The sequence below is a fragment of the Telmatherina bonti genome (genome assembly GCF_933228915.1).
Source record: "Telmatherina bonti genome assembly, chromosome: 6".
Classification (NCBI taxonomy): Eukaryota; Metazoa; Chordata; class Actinopteri; order Atheriniformes; family Telmatherinidae; genus Telmatherina; species Telmatherina bonti.
Genome location: NC_136624.1, coordinates 11,510,418 through 11,527,537, shown reverse-complemented (window position 1 = coordinate 11,527,537; position 17,120 = coordinate 11,510,418). Strand labels below are relative to the sequence as shown.

At 38.6% G+C, this 17,120-nt stretch overlaps 1 protein-coding gene across 2 annotated transcripts; it reads left to right on the top strand.

Moving 5' to 3' along the window:
• The first annotated feature begins 1,753 nt into the window (after nucleotides 1-1,753).
• LOC306757642 (C->U-editing enzyme APOBEC-2-like) lies at nucleotides 1,754-12,963 on the top strand. 2 transcript variants are annotated; one of them, XM_079242756.1, is made up of 4 exons: nucleotides 1,754-2,079; nucleotides 6,024-6,242; nucleotides 8,736-9,044; nucleotides 12,423-12,963. In XM_079242756.1, exons 1-3 carry the CDS (start codon nucleotides 1,871-1,873, stop codon nucleotides 9,037-9,039), a joined length of 732 nt encoding a protein of 243 aa, XP_079098882.1. In that variant the 5' UTR covers nucleotides 1,754-1,870; the 3' UTR covers nucleotides 9,040-9,044; nucleotides 12,423-12,963. The 2 variants fall into 2 exon arrangements, with proteins under 2 accessions (XP_079098882.1, XP_079098883.1); XM_079242757.1 differs by lacking the exon at nucleotides 12,423-12,963 and adding an exon at nucleotides 9,555-12,407.
• The last annotated feature ends 4,157 nt before the right edge of the window (nucleotides 12,964-17,120 follow it).

Sequence of the window (17,120 nt, the reverse complement as noted above, 5' to 3'; positions counted from 1 at the left end):
CAGTAAATTTTTCTTTGAGGGGTGGTGGACACCATCTGTTGGGGGTGTTATGGAGAGGGGCTTCTGGATCCACAGGTGCAAGAATCATGACGATGCAACACAATTACATGAAGTTGACTGGAAAAAGTGGTTAAAACTGGAGAGAAAGATCAGAGAAGCCTGACACTATCGAATAAAACTCAGGCACACTTCTTGTCTAGAGCTTCTGTACAGCATGAAATACATACAGGACCAAAATCCTGGTGTTTGTCCTGACCTGAAGGTTTGTGTCAGAGGAGAAGCGACTGCGGGGTGGTGGTAAAGGTTATGGAGGGCTCGAAAGTGAGGAGATTTTGCAGAAAGAGGAAGCCAGTGGAGTTTGCGGAGGACAGTGGAGATGTGAGGAAGCGGGCAGCAGAGATTTGGAGGTGTTGAAGCTTTCTGTGGCGAGCTTTACAGGATGATGTGGACATGACGAAAGCAAGGGCAAGGGTCTCTGTTGCAGGAAAAAGATGAAAAGAGACTGGATGTTCTGATAATGTTCTGGTTGATGTGTTTCTCAGAAGACCGCTTATTGTTGAGGATGATACTGAGGTTGTGAATATGAGGGGATCAAGACAGAGAAGAGTTACAAATACTGAGACAGATGTTATCCAGGAATCTGAGGATGCCATTTTTATCATGGTTGAGTTTGAGAGGTACTTCTCTTGCATCCTGGATTGATTCTGTTGAAGTGTTCTTAGCATGTCCCACTGGGAGGAGACCCTGGACACGCTTGAGAGACTACATCCCTTATCTGGCCAGCGAATGCTTCAGGATTCCCTTAGATAAGCTGGAAGAAGTGGTGGGTGAGAGGGAAGTCTGGGCTTCCCTGCTTAAACTTCTGCCCCCGCAGCCTGATCCTGGATAAATAGAATATGGATGGATGAATCATCCTTCCCCGACACAGAGTCCAGAACTAATCACACCAGCAGTGTAATTATTTAAACTGATTTATATTAAAACCTTCAGAAAGGATCAGAAACAAGTAGACTGACATGAAGCCTGCATACAGAAGAGTACAGTCAGTGTTTAAATCCTTCAGGTCAGGAAATGTCAGGTTCACATCATGCAGCTGTTTGGGTGTGTGTGTGTGTGTGTGTTGGGGGGTTTAGTCACATAGCTTGGAGTTAAACCTTCCTTGTGTGATTCCAGTTTGCTATCTTCTTACTAATGCTGCCATACACTGTAAAGCTCTGAAAAGTAACAGTAAGAAGCGAATTTTCTACAAGTCTTCACGTGGTGGTGGATATAAAGTCAGAGTGCAGATACAGTATATAGACGTCTGCACCCCCACCCTGACCCCCAGTCCCTCCAGCTCTTTAAATAAACTTGCCCAGTCTGTGAAGTGCAGCTGCCTGTGAGCTTCTGTTGGACCTAAATAAATCTTTGGTATTTTTAGAAAGAACTGCTGAGAGACTCTGTTTTATTCTAAGTCTGCTTCAATATGTTGGAATAATTGTCTCTTCTGGGCCAAAATTCAGTCGAACCATTCAGCAGGCCAACATGCTTTTAATGTTTTATTTATTTTCTGCCTTAAATTTGGTTTTCTAATCCAACCATAAGTAGAACATCCTGCAGATTAATTACCAAGTGTAGATGGACCCTAATATACACCATGCCGGCAGCCATAATATATAGACATGAACTCGTCTCCTCTTTCCAGCTCTCTCATTGGCTGACATTCCTTCACCCTGCTCTTCCACCCTCTTCCACCCTCACTGAGTGGTGCTTCTTCATTTCTGTAACACATCAGCTGTCTTTGTCTCTCATTCATTGTATTTTCTTTACAACTTTACTTTGTTTTAGACATCCTGAACATTGATTTTTGTGGAGCTTTTTGTTCTCACTCATGGCTGAAAAAGGTCGCACTTTGGCGAAAAGGAAGGACAAAAAGTCTGAGGAAGTGACTGAAGACCTGAAGGAAAAGAAGGAGGAAGGAGATAAAACTGGGAACACTGGGGAAGCTGCATCTCCCACTAATGGTGCTGCAGCTGACAGTCAGAATGGAGAGTTTCAGGTTGAGCCCATGGAGCTTCCTCCTTTTGAAATCATCACAGGGTAGGTCCACACCACAGAGCACTGGTCCACACCACAGAGCACTGGTCCACACCACAGAGCACTGGTCCACACCACAGAGCACTGGTCCACACCACATAGCACTGGTCCACACCACATAGCACTGGTCCACACCACAGAGCACTGGTCCACACCACAGAGCACTGGTCCACACCACATAGCACTGGTCCACACCACAGAGCACTGGTCCACACCACATAGCACTGGTCCACACCACATAGCACTGGTCCACACCACATAGCACTGGTCCACACCACAGAGCACTGGTCCACACCACATAGCACTGGTCCACACCACATAGCACTGGTCCACACCACAGAGCACTGGTCCACACCACATAGCACTGGTCCACACCACAGAGCACTGGTTCCACACCACATAGCACTGGTCCACACCACATAGCACTGGTCCACACCACATAGCACTGGTTCACACCACAGAGCACTGGTCCACACCACATAGCACTGGTCCACACCACATAGCACTGGTCCACACCACAGAGCACTGGTCCACACCACAGAGCACTGGTCCACACCACATAGCACTGGTCCACACCACAGAGCACTGGTCCAGACCACAGAGCACTGGTCCACACCACAGAGCACTGGTCCACACCACAGAGCACTGGTCCAGACCACAGAGCACTGGTCCAGACCACAGAGCACTGGTCCAGACCACAGAGCACTGGTCCACACCACAGAGCACTGGTCCACACCACAGAGCACTGGTCCAGACCACAGAGCACTGGTCCACACCACAGAGCACTGGTTCCACACCACAGAGCACTGGTTCCACACCACAGAGCACTGGTTCCACACCACATAGCACTGGTCCACACCACAGAGCACTGGTCCACACCACAGAGCACTGGTTCCACACCACATAGCACTGGTCCACACCACATAGCACTGGTCCACACCACAGAGCACTGGTCCAGACCACAGAGCACTGGTCCACACCACAGAGCACTGGTCCACACCACATAGCACTGGTCCACACCACAGAGCACTGGTCCAGACCACAGAGCACTGGTCCAGACCACAGAGCACTGGTCCAGACCACAGAGCACTGGTCCAGACCACAGAGCACTGGTCCAGACCACAGAGCACTGGTCCACACCACAGAGCACTGGTCCACACCACAGAGCACTGGTTCCACACCACAGAGCACTGGTTCCACACCACAGAGCACTGGTTCCACACCACATAGCACTGGTCCACACCACAGAGCACTGGTCCACACCACATAGCACTGGTCCACACCACAGAGCACTGGTCCACACCACAGAGCACTGGTTCCACACCACATAGCACTGGTCCACACCACAGAGCACTGGTTCCACACCACATAGCACTGGGTCCAGATGTTGAGTCTACAGACTGGGATGAATCAGAATCTTACAGCAACTTTTCTCTTTTTACAGTTTCTATACCTTCATGTCGACTCTAACATTTAATCCCAGTTTTTGCTGAAAACTAAAACCTCCTCGATGTGTTAGGCAAGTCATTTTCTGAAAATCTGAATTAAATGTAAGTATTCTGGCCTATCATGATGTATTTGGGTTACTGTGGTGTTACTCATTCATTCATTCATTCATTCATTCATCATTCTAACCGTTAAATCCGATGAAGGGTTGTGGGGAAGCTGGAGTCTATCCCAGCAGTCTTTTGGGCAAAAGGCAGGGTACACCCTGGACAGCTCGCCAGTCCATCACAGGGCTGTGGTGTTACTATTGAGGGTAAATATAACGTATTAACCAGGAGTGCTCTTTTTAAGATAATGCAACATGAATTAATTGTGCTGATCCATCAAAATAAAGGGTAGAACTGCATTTTAATCACGTTTAACCCCAACTTGTGCTTACTGGTGTCGCTCATTTCAGTACTCTGGTTCCTCAGTTCCCAGTGCAGACCTTGTTTAACCGGGTGACCGACATTTATGAAAGTGTGTTGCCGCAGAACCCAGACTGGAAGATCATATGCCCTAAGACAGAAATAAACTAGTCTTCTATATGTGAGTTAAACATCTTGCCAACATAACTTTGTTTTGTTTGATCAGCACAATTTATTCATGTAGTTGCACTTTTAGTAACTACTTCATTAAATAAAGTATCTTCTTCCATCATGCAAGTTTAAATGAAAGAAAAAAAATGTATACCCTTACAAATTTAGTTGGACTGAAGTATGGAAATAATTCATAAGGTTAACAAAGAATATTTACATCCAGTTTACTAAACAGCACTCTTTTTTTTTTGTTTTGTTATTTGATTAAAGTGGAAATTATTTCCAGAATTTTAAAATATGTATAGTTTATATATATATATATATATATATATATATATATATATATATATATATATATATATATATATATATATATATATATATATATATATATATATATATATATATATATATATATATATATGTATATGTATAATATATAGAAAAACTATACATATTTTAAAGTTCTGGGAATAATTTCCACTTTAATCAAATGCTTAAATTTAACAAAAAAAAAGAGTGCTGATTAGTAAACTGAATGAAACTGTTTTAAATCATGTTGTTACAGCATAACATGAAATGCTAAAAGAGAGTAACATATATATATATATATATATATATATATATATATGTATATATATATGATACAACATGATTTAAAACAGTTTCATTACAAAACAAGATTTTATTTTATAAAAGCAACATTTTGGACTTGATGATGCAACCAACACCCGGTTTACTTCTATAGAGTTTATGATGGTAGATCTTTGATCCTCTTGTCTTTGGAGGTTTGATCATTTCATATGTTAAGCTGGACTGATGCCACGCTTGTAAAAAAAAAGGAAATCAGTATATCTGTATAGTCATTTTATGAATAAAACAAATTTAGACAAAATCTCTCAGAAAGTTACATTAGAAAAATTACTGTAAAATGACAAAAGTTAAAGTTACATTAGTTACATAATTTAAAATTAATAAACAATCAAATATGTTTACTATTGTGTAAGAATGTCAGTGTATCAGCAGTTTATTAAAATTAACTGTAAAAACTCTCTTTCACCCCAAGTGCTTTTATTTATATTGTCAACAATCATCAGGAACAGTATCGTGTGTAACTCTCTGGGGTCAATTTCAATGGATAGTTCACGGTTTAGGTGATCTATGGAAGTTTTCCCAGGCATTTATATATTGTTCAAGAGGATTATGATCCACCAGAAAAATGTACTGTTTATTTAGAGACTCTAACCCATAAAGACCTGAAATTTTTCCAAATTTTTTTTTAAATATGAGGTCTTAATTTATATATATTGTTTTATTTTTTATAACATTTGAAATAAGAATGTACCAAAATTATTTTTAGGGATACTTAACGTTTATGACCATGTGATATGTCAAAATTTACATGGTATAATCTTCTGTTTTTTGCTGTCCACTAGGGGACAGAAGACAAATATTACACTGTATTACACAGGACTGTGAGCAAATTTGCACTATAAAGTGATGCCAAATGTCTTACAAAGTATGTATGATACATGTCGTGCTGCGTTCTTATGGGTAAAACATGAAATAATGGTATATATATGCAAACATTCATACATGTAGCTCATATAACCACATGAATCCCATGCAATTGCATGTAAAACCTACGTGAAACTTGTGTAATCATATGTAAAAGGCATGACCATTTCCGTGTGAAACCCATGTTTTCATATGACAAATCAGTGGGATTATATATGTAGTTTTTACAGGTTAAAATAAAACAAAACTCATGCCATACACATTAATGTGTGTTTCACATTGTGTGTCACGTGTATAACCACATGGGGTCACATGGTTTTTCTCTCAGGGTCCATCTGTGTGACATTTTCCCAGCCGCCTGTACAACTAATGTGTTTTTGTTTTGTTCCTTTGTTGTCTCCACAGAGACCGGCTAGATCCTTTTGTCTTTAAGTTCCAGTTTAAGAACGTAGAATATTCCTCAGGTCGAAACAAGACCTTCCTGTGTTATCTGGTGGATAACGGGAACGACGGGCTGCTGAGAGGTTATCTGGAGGACGAGCATGCCGGTACTCATGCTGAGGAGGCCTTCTTCACACACTGTCTGCCGCACATCGACCCTACCCTCAAATACACAGTCACCTGGTACAAATCTGTCTTTTTATAGTGTAGCATAGAAAGCATCAGTTCCATAACGGGAACATGAAATTCACTTGCTTTTCTTTATAAAATAAACTCAACGTTATGGTGAAAATAATTAAGAAACTGTACAAAACTGTAACTCTGTTAAACCATGAATTCATGGCTGTTTAAGTGACAGGTCTGTTGTCTTTAGTTTGATCTGATAACATCCTATAGCGTTGAGAGCTAACACAAAAATTTTACCTGAATGTAACACTAAAACACTTTACCAGTAGCAAACATATTTCCCACATCTATGGTTCAAACAATGTATGAAAAATATATTATCCTGGTTTCAAAAGAAAGCTGAGACATGTGAGATTACTACAGAAGAGATAGAAGATGTGTTACTGTCAGAGTAAATACACTCAAAAAAAAACAAATAAAAATGTCCCACATTACTTTCATTACTGTGAGTGAAAATCAGACGATCACAGTCAGAATTAGTTCAGTAGTTTGAAGAATGAGTGAAGTAATTTCTGATGAAGAAGGTAAAAAGTAAACCTGAGCAGTTATGATGTAGCAGATGTGTTAACATGTGTTTGAACTGGATGCCAAACAGTGTTTTTGCCTTCTAGGTATGCAGCTTGTTAGGATAGCTGCTTCCTAGTGTGTGCAAACATGCTCTCCTCACTAGGTGCTTCCCACAAACACACATATGATACCAGACATAAGGGAGAACACAAATAAAAGAGGACCAGGGACTGTATTTATCAAGTTTCAGTCCTGAGTGCTGAGAATTTTTGTAATTCAGTCCTACTCTCAAACTTAAGAATAAAAGCTATTTATCAACTTCTCGGGTCTAAGAATCACTAAGATGTTTAAGACCACCAGAGGTGTAGAGGATGGCAGTGATTTAGCTTTATTGGACGATGACCTGATCAAACTGAATCATTTTAGACGGATTGGATGTTGTTTATGTTATGGATTTAATGAGGGATGTTATCTCACCAGTTACCACATGCAAAATTGTACAACAATTTTCTTTTTAAATAGTTAAATGAAGAAACATTCTTTTTTTTTTTATTACCAAGGTTTATATTTTGTTTATCATTGCCATAATATGCACTCATCATCTCCATTTAATGATTCACTAAGAAAGAAGATTCACTAGTTTTCTGAGACAAATGTTGTAAAATTATGCCATAGGTCACTGTGAGGTGATGTGTCCAGATTTGAAGAAGATCAGACGTAGACAGAATCAGCAGTCCTGGGATTTCCTTAAAGATGAACATTTTATTTTCCAAGAGTTGTCCATCGTACATTTCAAAGCTCTGTGGCCAATCAGTCACCAGTTTCACATCCTTTTCCTCACTCTCTCTCCTCGCCAGCTCCCAAAACTGACTACTTATTTGCCCCATAAGACACACACCTGATTTAATTTAGCTTAAACCATTTCCTCATATCACTATCCCCAGCAACCTTATTCTACACCAACATGAATAAACAAACCAAATTCCTAAGCAAACAAAAATACACAAAAGGAATACCAGTTCTAATATATTATTTCAAATGAGCCCACACTTAAAGAAACTGCAGAAGAGGAAATCCTCCATTTGGTTTCTCCCAATCAACTAATCTAAGAAGTCACCCACACCTGCAATGAGGATGTGCTGGGTTGGCCATTCCCCAACACCGATCCTGCAAGGTGGAGTTAAACAAAGAATAATGTTAAACGGTAACACAATGAAAAATGCAACACAATGCAAACACTAACAGCCCGGGATAGTTAGCACAGCATGGTTACCTGGCAACAGAAATAACAGAATAAAGTTAAAGGGACAAATATGAGAAAAGGTAAATGTTAGGGACAATTACAGTCTCACCCACTTCGTCACAGTCACTTCAATGGACTTGGAAGTCATGTCATCTAAACTTCTGTTTACGGCAGCTGGTACTGTCGTCATCCCAACTGACACTTAGCATTCAGTCCTGTGCTGTGCTAAAAGTGTGAGTGAAACGCCTCATAAGTCACCTTTATGTGCCGCATTGAGCAAGGAACTTTTTTACTCATAAGTCAACTCTTAATAATGTTTGTGGGAGTAATTCTACCTGAACCCCATTAGTGACCCAGTTAACTATATTCCTTATTCCTACTTCAACTGAGGGAACACCTCATTCCGTTATTTAAGGTAACATGAAAAGGGAAACCCAAAATGTAATGAAACCTATTAAAAATACCAAAAAAAAAAAAAAAAAAAAATCACTACAGGTGTACAACAAAAACAGCTGCAGGCTGACCTGTAAGACAGTTAAACCAAATCGAAATGAGGACAACTGGGAACATTGCAGTGGGAGGAAGTGTTATATTGGCAGTCTGCCACAGATTAGAGATTTAAACATGACCAGTCCAGGTGAGAATGGTTAATCAATCGGATAAACTGGTGCTGCTACACTGACTACTGTCTTCTACATCTCTGATGTGCAGAAATCATGCTCTTCTCCTCATTTTGCCAGGTACATGTCCTCCAGTCCCTGCGCTGCTTGTGCCTCGAAGATAGCTGAGATATTAAAGTCCAGAAAAAATGTCAAGTTGAGCATCTTTGCTGCTCGGCTCTTTGAGTGGGAGGAAGCAGAGATCCAGGCTGGGCTGAAAATCCTGCACAGTGCTGGCTGCAAACTGAGGGCGATGAAGCCTCTAGACTTCTCCTACACCTGGGACACATTTGTGGAGGCTGAGGACCAACCTTTCAACCTGTGGGAAGACTGCAAAGACAATTATGAGTATTACCATGAAAAGCTGGCAGAGATTCTGGAGTAACCACAGTAAGTGTTTCATTCATTAACCCTTCAAAGCTCTGGTGTCCTAAGTGCTGTTACTTATATCGTCCACAGTAACAGTGGTGTGTAACTCTAATTGTAATGAATAATTTACCGTTTAGGTCAGGGATCCTGATCTTGGTGCTTGAGGACTGGTCCTGCAGGTTTTTCAAGTGTCTACGCAGCACCACAGCGAATTGAAATCCATGTGTGTTTAGTGTCAGGTGTGTTCCAACAGGAACACTTGGAAAACCAGCGGGACACCTGTCCTCGAAGACCAGGGTTGGGGATCCTGCTTTGAATGATCTATAGACATTTTCCAGGCATTTTACCTCCCATCCAGGAGATTTACAATCCAGCCACACAATGCAGTGTTTATTCAGTGACTATATGTTAAATGTATGATGACACTAGGAGCCATAATGTAAGTGATTTGATGTTTGGGAATATGCTGATGTGTGCACACTTGATTGCCACTTGGGTGGAGGATGTGTCACTTTGGGTGTGTTTTCTTAGTTTACAAACAGTTGCAGAGTCCATCTCTTGTCTTGGAGGATGTAGGGCTGGGGTGAGCAAGTTATGTAATTTATTGATCTCGTTCTCTGTGTGTTGTTTAGTTCGTTGCTGATTTATTTGGCTATGATGCTGAAAATAAACAAATGTAAGATGAAGAAGTTTTGTGCTTTGTGCTCGTCATCAGTATCTCCTGTGTTTAACCTGCTGCGGCTGAAGGAAATGGTGGCATTGGACAGTTAGCTGCAACACTATTATTTATCACATTTTTATGGTAAAAAAATATGGCTACCATTACTATGTTTCTATCAGATCTTTATTTACCTTGCAATTATAAAGATGTTGCTTCCTTTCCCACCACTCAGAGATTAAATTGATTAAATTGGTAACATTCAATGAGGAGCAACCAAAGATCAGCTAGTGAGCAAAAAAATCCTACGAACAAAAATAATGTTCCTTTATGTGGAATAAAGCCACGTTGGAGTTGGTTTTGTCTGGATGCAGCTGGAGGAAAGTCTAAATATGTAAATAGTTTCTGTTGTGTGTTTGTTTTTGTCCTTAAAGCCAAGACTTGAGGGAATGCAATGCAGAAGAGAAAAGGCTTCCTCACTATTCATCTGTGTGTTATTTATACAAATTGCTGTTACTAATAAATTCTGTTTTCTTGGTAAAGTTGGCCTTTACGGTGCCATGTGTACTGATAAATTAATTTTTACATCATTTTAGTTTCATTATCTGACAATGGAGGCTGTCCTGAAAATATACTGTCTTGATGGTGAATGTGAATAAAAGGATTGAGATGCTACATGTATTTTGACAATAAAAACAAACCTGAAAAACATAATAAATAAATAAACAGGCAGACTGAAAACAGTAAATAATGTCTTAGAGTTTAAAGGACTTGAGACAAACAGATCCATAAGCGCATGATGCTAAATTTACGCTTTATGTGGTTCTACATTATCACATTTTATTCACATCTTTATTTAACCTTACAGAAAAGCCATGTTTGACATCTGAAACACATATTTTGTGTTCTTTCAACATTTAGAAGGTTGCATTAAAACATTAAATCATTTTAATTCACAAACATTATCTAAACATGTAGTAAAACATGTTTGCAGGGAATTATTGAAGACCTGTGTGTTTGCTCCAACAATTTAATTAACTGTCATCCATTAGAGGAAGAAACTGATGGTTACTATTGGCAACAATCAAACACTTTTTCTTAATTCATTCTGTCAAGCTCAAGAGTTTCTTAAATATCAGAAATTAAAATGATGAGAAATGAAATTTTATCCCATCTCGCAGCGTCCAGCATCATCTCCTTGACTAATCAGATTGCTGTTTCATTACTGAATTCTACTTTCATCCTCAGTCCATAACTGCTTTTCTGCAGCTTCACTGGTTTTCTTCTGGTTTATGTTTCGTTTCCTCCAATTTTAACACAAAAAAACAACATCTTGTTTTCTGTCTGTCCAATTTTCATTCATTTTCTAGGGAGTTTTCTATCTTCACTCACATTTTTCCATCCTAATGTCTCATTTTGTTAGATGTCTTGTGCTTTTTTTCTCTGGTTGGTTTCCTGTTAACCAGCAGCTGCAGCAGCTAATCAAACAGCAGGAACTCGACCTGCTAACCTAAACATTTAGACCTGCACAGACCTACAATGTGTGATAGAGATAACAGAATACAAAATTTTAACTGGTAAATATATAAATCTGTATTGTGTCATGTAATTACCATTTTAAAATGTTTTTAATAAACCACATCATTAACGAATTAAATATTTTAATACAATAATAGTTTATAACAATCATATTATTATATTATAGTTTTTTTTATTATTTCACAATTTTTTAAATAATGTATAATGTTGCAAATTTCCATGAATAATATGTAAGCGTTCTTTAAATGTGCTAATAAGATGTTATAAAACAAAGAAGTGTTAAATTTCTCTTTAGTTCTGGAAAAATAAATCTGAATACTGCATGAAACCAGTTTAAAAGTCTTTCTTGCATTTTGCTAACACAAATGTCAGGTGTATTTTTTTCCTTTTTTTTTATGGAGGGGATTTCGAATATTTCTATAAATCACCTAATAAAAAAAAAAAATCTGCCCATAACAATAAAAACCTCTATTTCTTCACATACTTTCTTTTTTGCATAAAATGTTCAATAAATCAAGCTTTGAATGAAATAAAAAACCTTTATGCAAAACTTGAGAAACACAGACAGGAGCAGCTGGACAGTTTGGTGTGTCTATGTGCTGCTGAAGTTTTCACCCAGAGTATGAGAAAAAAAAAACATTTTTAGAAAACAGTTTTATTCTAAAACATTATTTACTGACGTCAGATCCAATCAAAATGATAAAACCATCAAAGTGGAACAGATCAGAGCTGTTAGCTGTGCAACAGTGCATGTGAAGGAGCTTCAACACACACTCCACAACACAGCCAAACGTGCTCCGACTGGCAGAACTCCTGTGGAAACAACCTTTACATGTCTAAAATTCAACACTTTTTGCAGACATCCAATCACATTTATAGGACCACCCATGCATATAATATATAACACCCATCATCACATTATATTATATATAATATAACGTGACCAAATAAAATCACATGGTTTCCATGTGAAATTTTCATATGAAAATTTACATTAATTTCATGTTTTTGTACAATGAAAATGATCCAAAACCAGATGTTCCCCTTGTGGAAAGATTTGTAACAAAGCCACAAAGTCACATGGAAAAACATTTTATTCTTCTCTAAGGGTTGTCAAGGCTTGTACGATCACATGCACATCTGTTCAGTCCTGCTTGGTTCTACTTCCTGTTACTAACGTCAAGTTTCTCTCTGTCCTCCAGCTGTCCATCGCTGACCACTCAAAGCTGACGTCTGCCTCCCTGACTGCCTCTGCTGCTAATTTCTTTTTGATGAACGATGTTTGGTCCACACTTTTACTAAGTGCAAAACAAGGAAACTAGTGTTTTGTACATTTTACTTGTTGCAATAGTAAATCCAAACCAATAAACAAACCCAAACATGAGTTAATATCAGACATTGTCAGAGAAAGGGTACAAATCCACACACTAAACCCTGCTGTCCATCCCAAAAAGGCATTTTCATTAAAAATGTGGCTCCATTTAAAAAGAAAGAAAGGCTTACCGTTGATCTTAGATCAATTGTTACAACAGAAAAACCCACCAAATGTAAATGTACAAATTTTTTCTGCCAAGGTTAGCAGAATTTTTCTGTGTGGAGAACTCAGACGTAACTTTAAATACGAATTGGTACAACGGAAATCACTTAAAGAAGCTTTGTTACTGCTTTCATCTGTAAAACTTTAATGTTTATTGTTTGTGTTGTTTCTGGTGAATCACTCCTACATTAAACATGTGACACGGAGGTCTGTTGTTGTTTACATATTGCATAAATAAAATAACTGTTTTTAATCTTTAATGGCCATTTTCTTTTCTAAAAAAAAAAAATCTCATCTCCACATTGAGTCAGCCCATAGACTGTATATGAAAGATCGACAGAGCCTCCGGCAGTTAAAAGTGAAGCCGATGTGGAAGTGCATAAAACTGCAGTTCCCCCTTCATCCACTAGGGGCTGCAAAACAGAGCGAATTCCCATAGACTCCCATGTTAAAAAGACCAACTTCACAGCAGCAATAAACATGTTTACAGCCTGGTTCAAAAATCCATTTTCGGTTTAATAGGTCAGGTTTACCTTCATGACAACTGTGGGGGGAGTGAATTTTTTTCTAACTCACCCGTTTAAAAGTAATGTAATCGTGGAGTTCGGCGTATTTAGTGGCGTGTCCTTTTGATTGACAGGTACCAAATCTCCTGCTTTAAGTCAGAAGAACGTAGAACAGCCACGGTTTTCAGCTAGTTAACAGAGTGACTTAGCTTTAGCCCGCTTACCTCCGCTAGCTGGTTAGCTCCTCTTATCTCCGGGTTAGCTCTGTTAGCTCTTAGCTACAGAAAACTCAATGTCAATCATCCACCATGATGCTCACAGCCCCCCTCTCAGCTCCACCTCTTTGCTTATATTTGTATTTCCGGGCAAGATGACACGCATGCCCCTGCCAAGATGGCGATGGTAGGAACCGCCCACCGAGCTTCAATTCAGCTCTTCATAAACTTATGGGTGACGTCATGGAGGCTACGGCCATCTTTTTATACACAGTCTGTGAGTCAGCCTCACAAACACGATATTGCTTAAAATATTGTCTCATCTTTATTTGCATGCATTGACCTTATGTGACATCGCTTTTTTAATCCATTGGGTTTTATATGATGTCGGCACCCTTTGAAGTTATAACAGCTTCAAGTTTTCTGGGAAATGTTTAGGAGTTTATTATTAGAAATCTTTAACCATTCTTCCAGAAGCACATTTGTGAAGTCAGACTCTGACGTTGAACAAGAAGACCTGGCTCACAGTCTCCACTCTAATTCACCTAAAGGTGTTCTGTCCTGTTGAGGTCAAGAACCTGTGGAGACAGTCCAGTTCTTCCACACCAAACTTGCTCATCCATGTCTTTATGCATCTTGCTTTGTGTCCTGGCGTGCAGTCAGGTTGGAACAGACAGGAACCATTCCCAAACCGTTCCCATAAAGTAAGGAAATACTGAAACATTCAGAGATCATTTCACTGGAAGGAAGGGGCCAAGCCCTGCTCTGGAAGAAAAACCCCACATCATAATCCCCCTTTGTCAAACTTTATATTTGGCACAATGCAGTCAAACAGGTACCGTTGTCCTGGCAACCGCCAAACCCAGACCTGTTTGTCAGATTGCTAGATGGAAGCATGATTTGTCATGGAGGGGAACACGTTTCCACTGTTCAGTGGAAAAAGGTTTCACACCACTGCAGCAGATGCCTTGCTTTGCACAGGGTGATATATGGCTCGGATGCAGCAGCTCAGCCATGGAAACCCAACCCCAAGGCTGTGTAGGCGCTGTTGTGGAGCTAATCTGTAGACCACATGAAGTTTGGAAGTCTGTGGCGATTAAAAGTTGGCAACCTCTGCGCACCATGGACGTCATCGTCCACTAACCCCGCTCTGTCATTTAACACGGCAACCAGTGGTGTAGGCCAAGGTATACCCACTTATTTTTCAGTCAGCATCAAGTATACCCACTTCTAAACACCGCGTGATGCTGCCTTTGCAGTTACAAACGTCTCCACACATGTATGTCTACCATCAGTTAGCCAGCAGCTTTGTTAACTTTAGCCTATAGATAATAAAGACATTTACAGTTCTATCAGCCTGACTGCTGCCTGAGTCAATGTAGAAGTCTGAATCCACTTGTCCACTGATGTGATATTTTACTTACCTGTAACATGTAGGCTGAAGTATTGGTGGAAAGAATATAATATTAATTTAATTTAGATTCAGTCCAGCAGGGGAAAAACATACGAGCTGGAACTGAAAGTTACTCCAAATTAATCTTTTACCATGTCCAAGATGTAGCCCACCTCTCCTGACAAATGCTGGGAATGAATGAATGAATGAATGAATGAATGAATGAATGAATGAAACTGTAATTTGAGGATGCTCCATGTCATGTCATCTTGTTTTGTATCTGTGTCATAGTCTCGGTTTGAAGTGAGTCTTTCCAAGCTGCCTCTGAGTGCATATAATCTTCAGCGCTGCTTGCTGATTCTCTCCATCTATTTAAGCAGCTACTTTGCCTCATCGAACTGCCCGCTTGTCAGAGTTTTCTCCAGTACATATCCAGCTGTTTCCAGTGTTTTCTAGGTGTTTGTGTATAACCTGTTTTCCCTCCCGCCTGCCCCAGCTATGTAGTGCATGTCTGTCCCATCCTGCGCTTTTCCCATTTTTTTTATGGGGCTGTTTTTGGATTGGATTGAGGATTATGAACTAAGCTTGTTTTCTCTGGATGGATAGACTGGGGATGGATGAAAGACAACACGGTGCCATAGTGGATGATTGACTGAAAATACTGAGTTCTGTTCAAGCACAGCTTTTATTCTGGTTGTCCTGTCCTGTGCCTCTCCATAATCCTGGATTGGTGTCAACAAACCTACGACCTCTCAACACCACTGAATTTCTTTAAATCCAAATTAGTTAAAGAGAATCACCTGTTTGTCTCACTTTTTCTCAAAGGAAACCCAGCTGCCAGAGGCCATCAATGCAGTTTTTAAACACCTGCTGAAGCGTTAATAAAATCATCCAATCACTTCTGAGGTACCTGAATTATTGTGAACTCAGTCTGTGGAAACATTACAGCGAGTGATTATGTGTCTGTGAATAAAATTTGACTGAATTTGATTTATACAAATGTCTGAACAGAGAACAGGAGGAGGCTACATACAAAAGCACAAGCTGCCAGCTTCTCATCATCATTAAAGATAAAAAGTTGTCCCTGTTGCTCATGACTGTAAATAAATCTATTAATACTGATATTGTGTTTACACTAAACAAAAAACACTATTTTGACCACCGTAATTGACCACTGTAAAGTGATACAGAAAACGTCTCCAAAAATGTTTTTTTTCCCCCTCTTATTTCTGATAGTTGTTAGTCAACAACTTTAAATTAGGTTTAGTATTTGTAATGTTGTCCGAAAGCCACTAGAGGAGGCAAGAGTCATGGATCTGAAAATACTTCCACAATTATGTCTGCAAGTTCCACAATTATGTCTGCAAGTTCTACCAACACACACACTCATGTATATATATATATATATATATATATATATATATATATATATATATATATATATATATATATATATATACACACATATATATATATACATATATATATACATATATATATATATATACATATATATATATATATATATATATATATATATATATATATATATATATATATATATGTATATATATATGTATATATGTATATATATTTATATATATATATATATATATATATATATATATATATATATATATATATATATATATATATATATATATATATATATGTATTATCTATGACTAAATAGCATTATTCATTGTTATCTAATTTGATTTTTTTTTACCAAATGTTGCTCTTGTAAAAATGTTTATATTTTCATCTATTTATTTTATTTTTAGATTTTTTTTGTGTAATTTTATGAATTGAAGGTAAGGATTTCTGTGTGCCTAACCAATAAAATATTACATTAACATTATTTATCAACAAGAGATTAAGGATTAGTGAATTCCTGGAGAACTCGTTTCTGATTGTGTGAGTGAAATGAAATCGAACATATTTTAAAAGTTTGGTCTTTTAGTATATTTATGTGTTTATTAAAACAATAATAAAAAAAAAAAAAAAAAAAGCTGCAATTCTGCCTTTTTAATTGGTGCACAACAATCCAACATTTTATCTGGTGATATAATTAAAGATTGGTATGGGTGTATGAAGAGGTGACATGGACTACAAAAAAAAAAAAAAAATCCCCACCACCCCCTCACTTTCACTCCGTCTCCTTAGCCCATCCTCAGTCCAGGCTCTAATTGTCGTGATCAGATTTGCGACAGGCTGACTCGGAGTGGCGGCTTGACAAACGCAATCAT

Bases quoted from the DNA above. Each gene is read 5' to 3' on its own strand.
- LOC306757642 (XM_079242756.1), top strand. From the start codon at position 1,871: ATGGCTGAAAAAGGTCGCACTTTGGCGAAAAGGAAGGACAAAAAGTCT. The intron at 2,080-6,023 runs GTAGGTCCACAC...TTGTCTCCACAG, and splicing joins CCTTTTGAAATCATCACAGG to AGACCGGCTAGATCCTTTTG. The intron at 6,243-8,735 runs GTACAAATCTGT...TCATTTTGCCAG, and splicing joins CTCAAATACACAGTCACCTG to GTACATGTCCTCCAGTCCCT.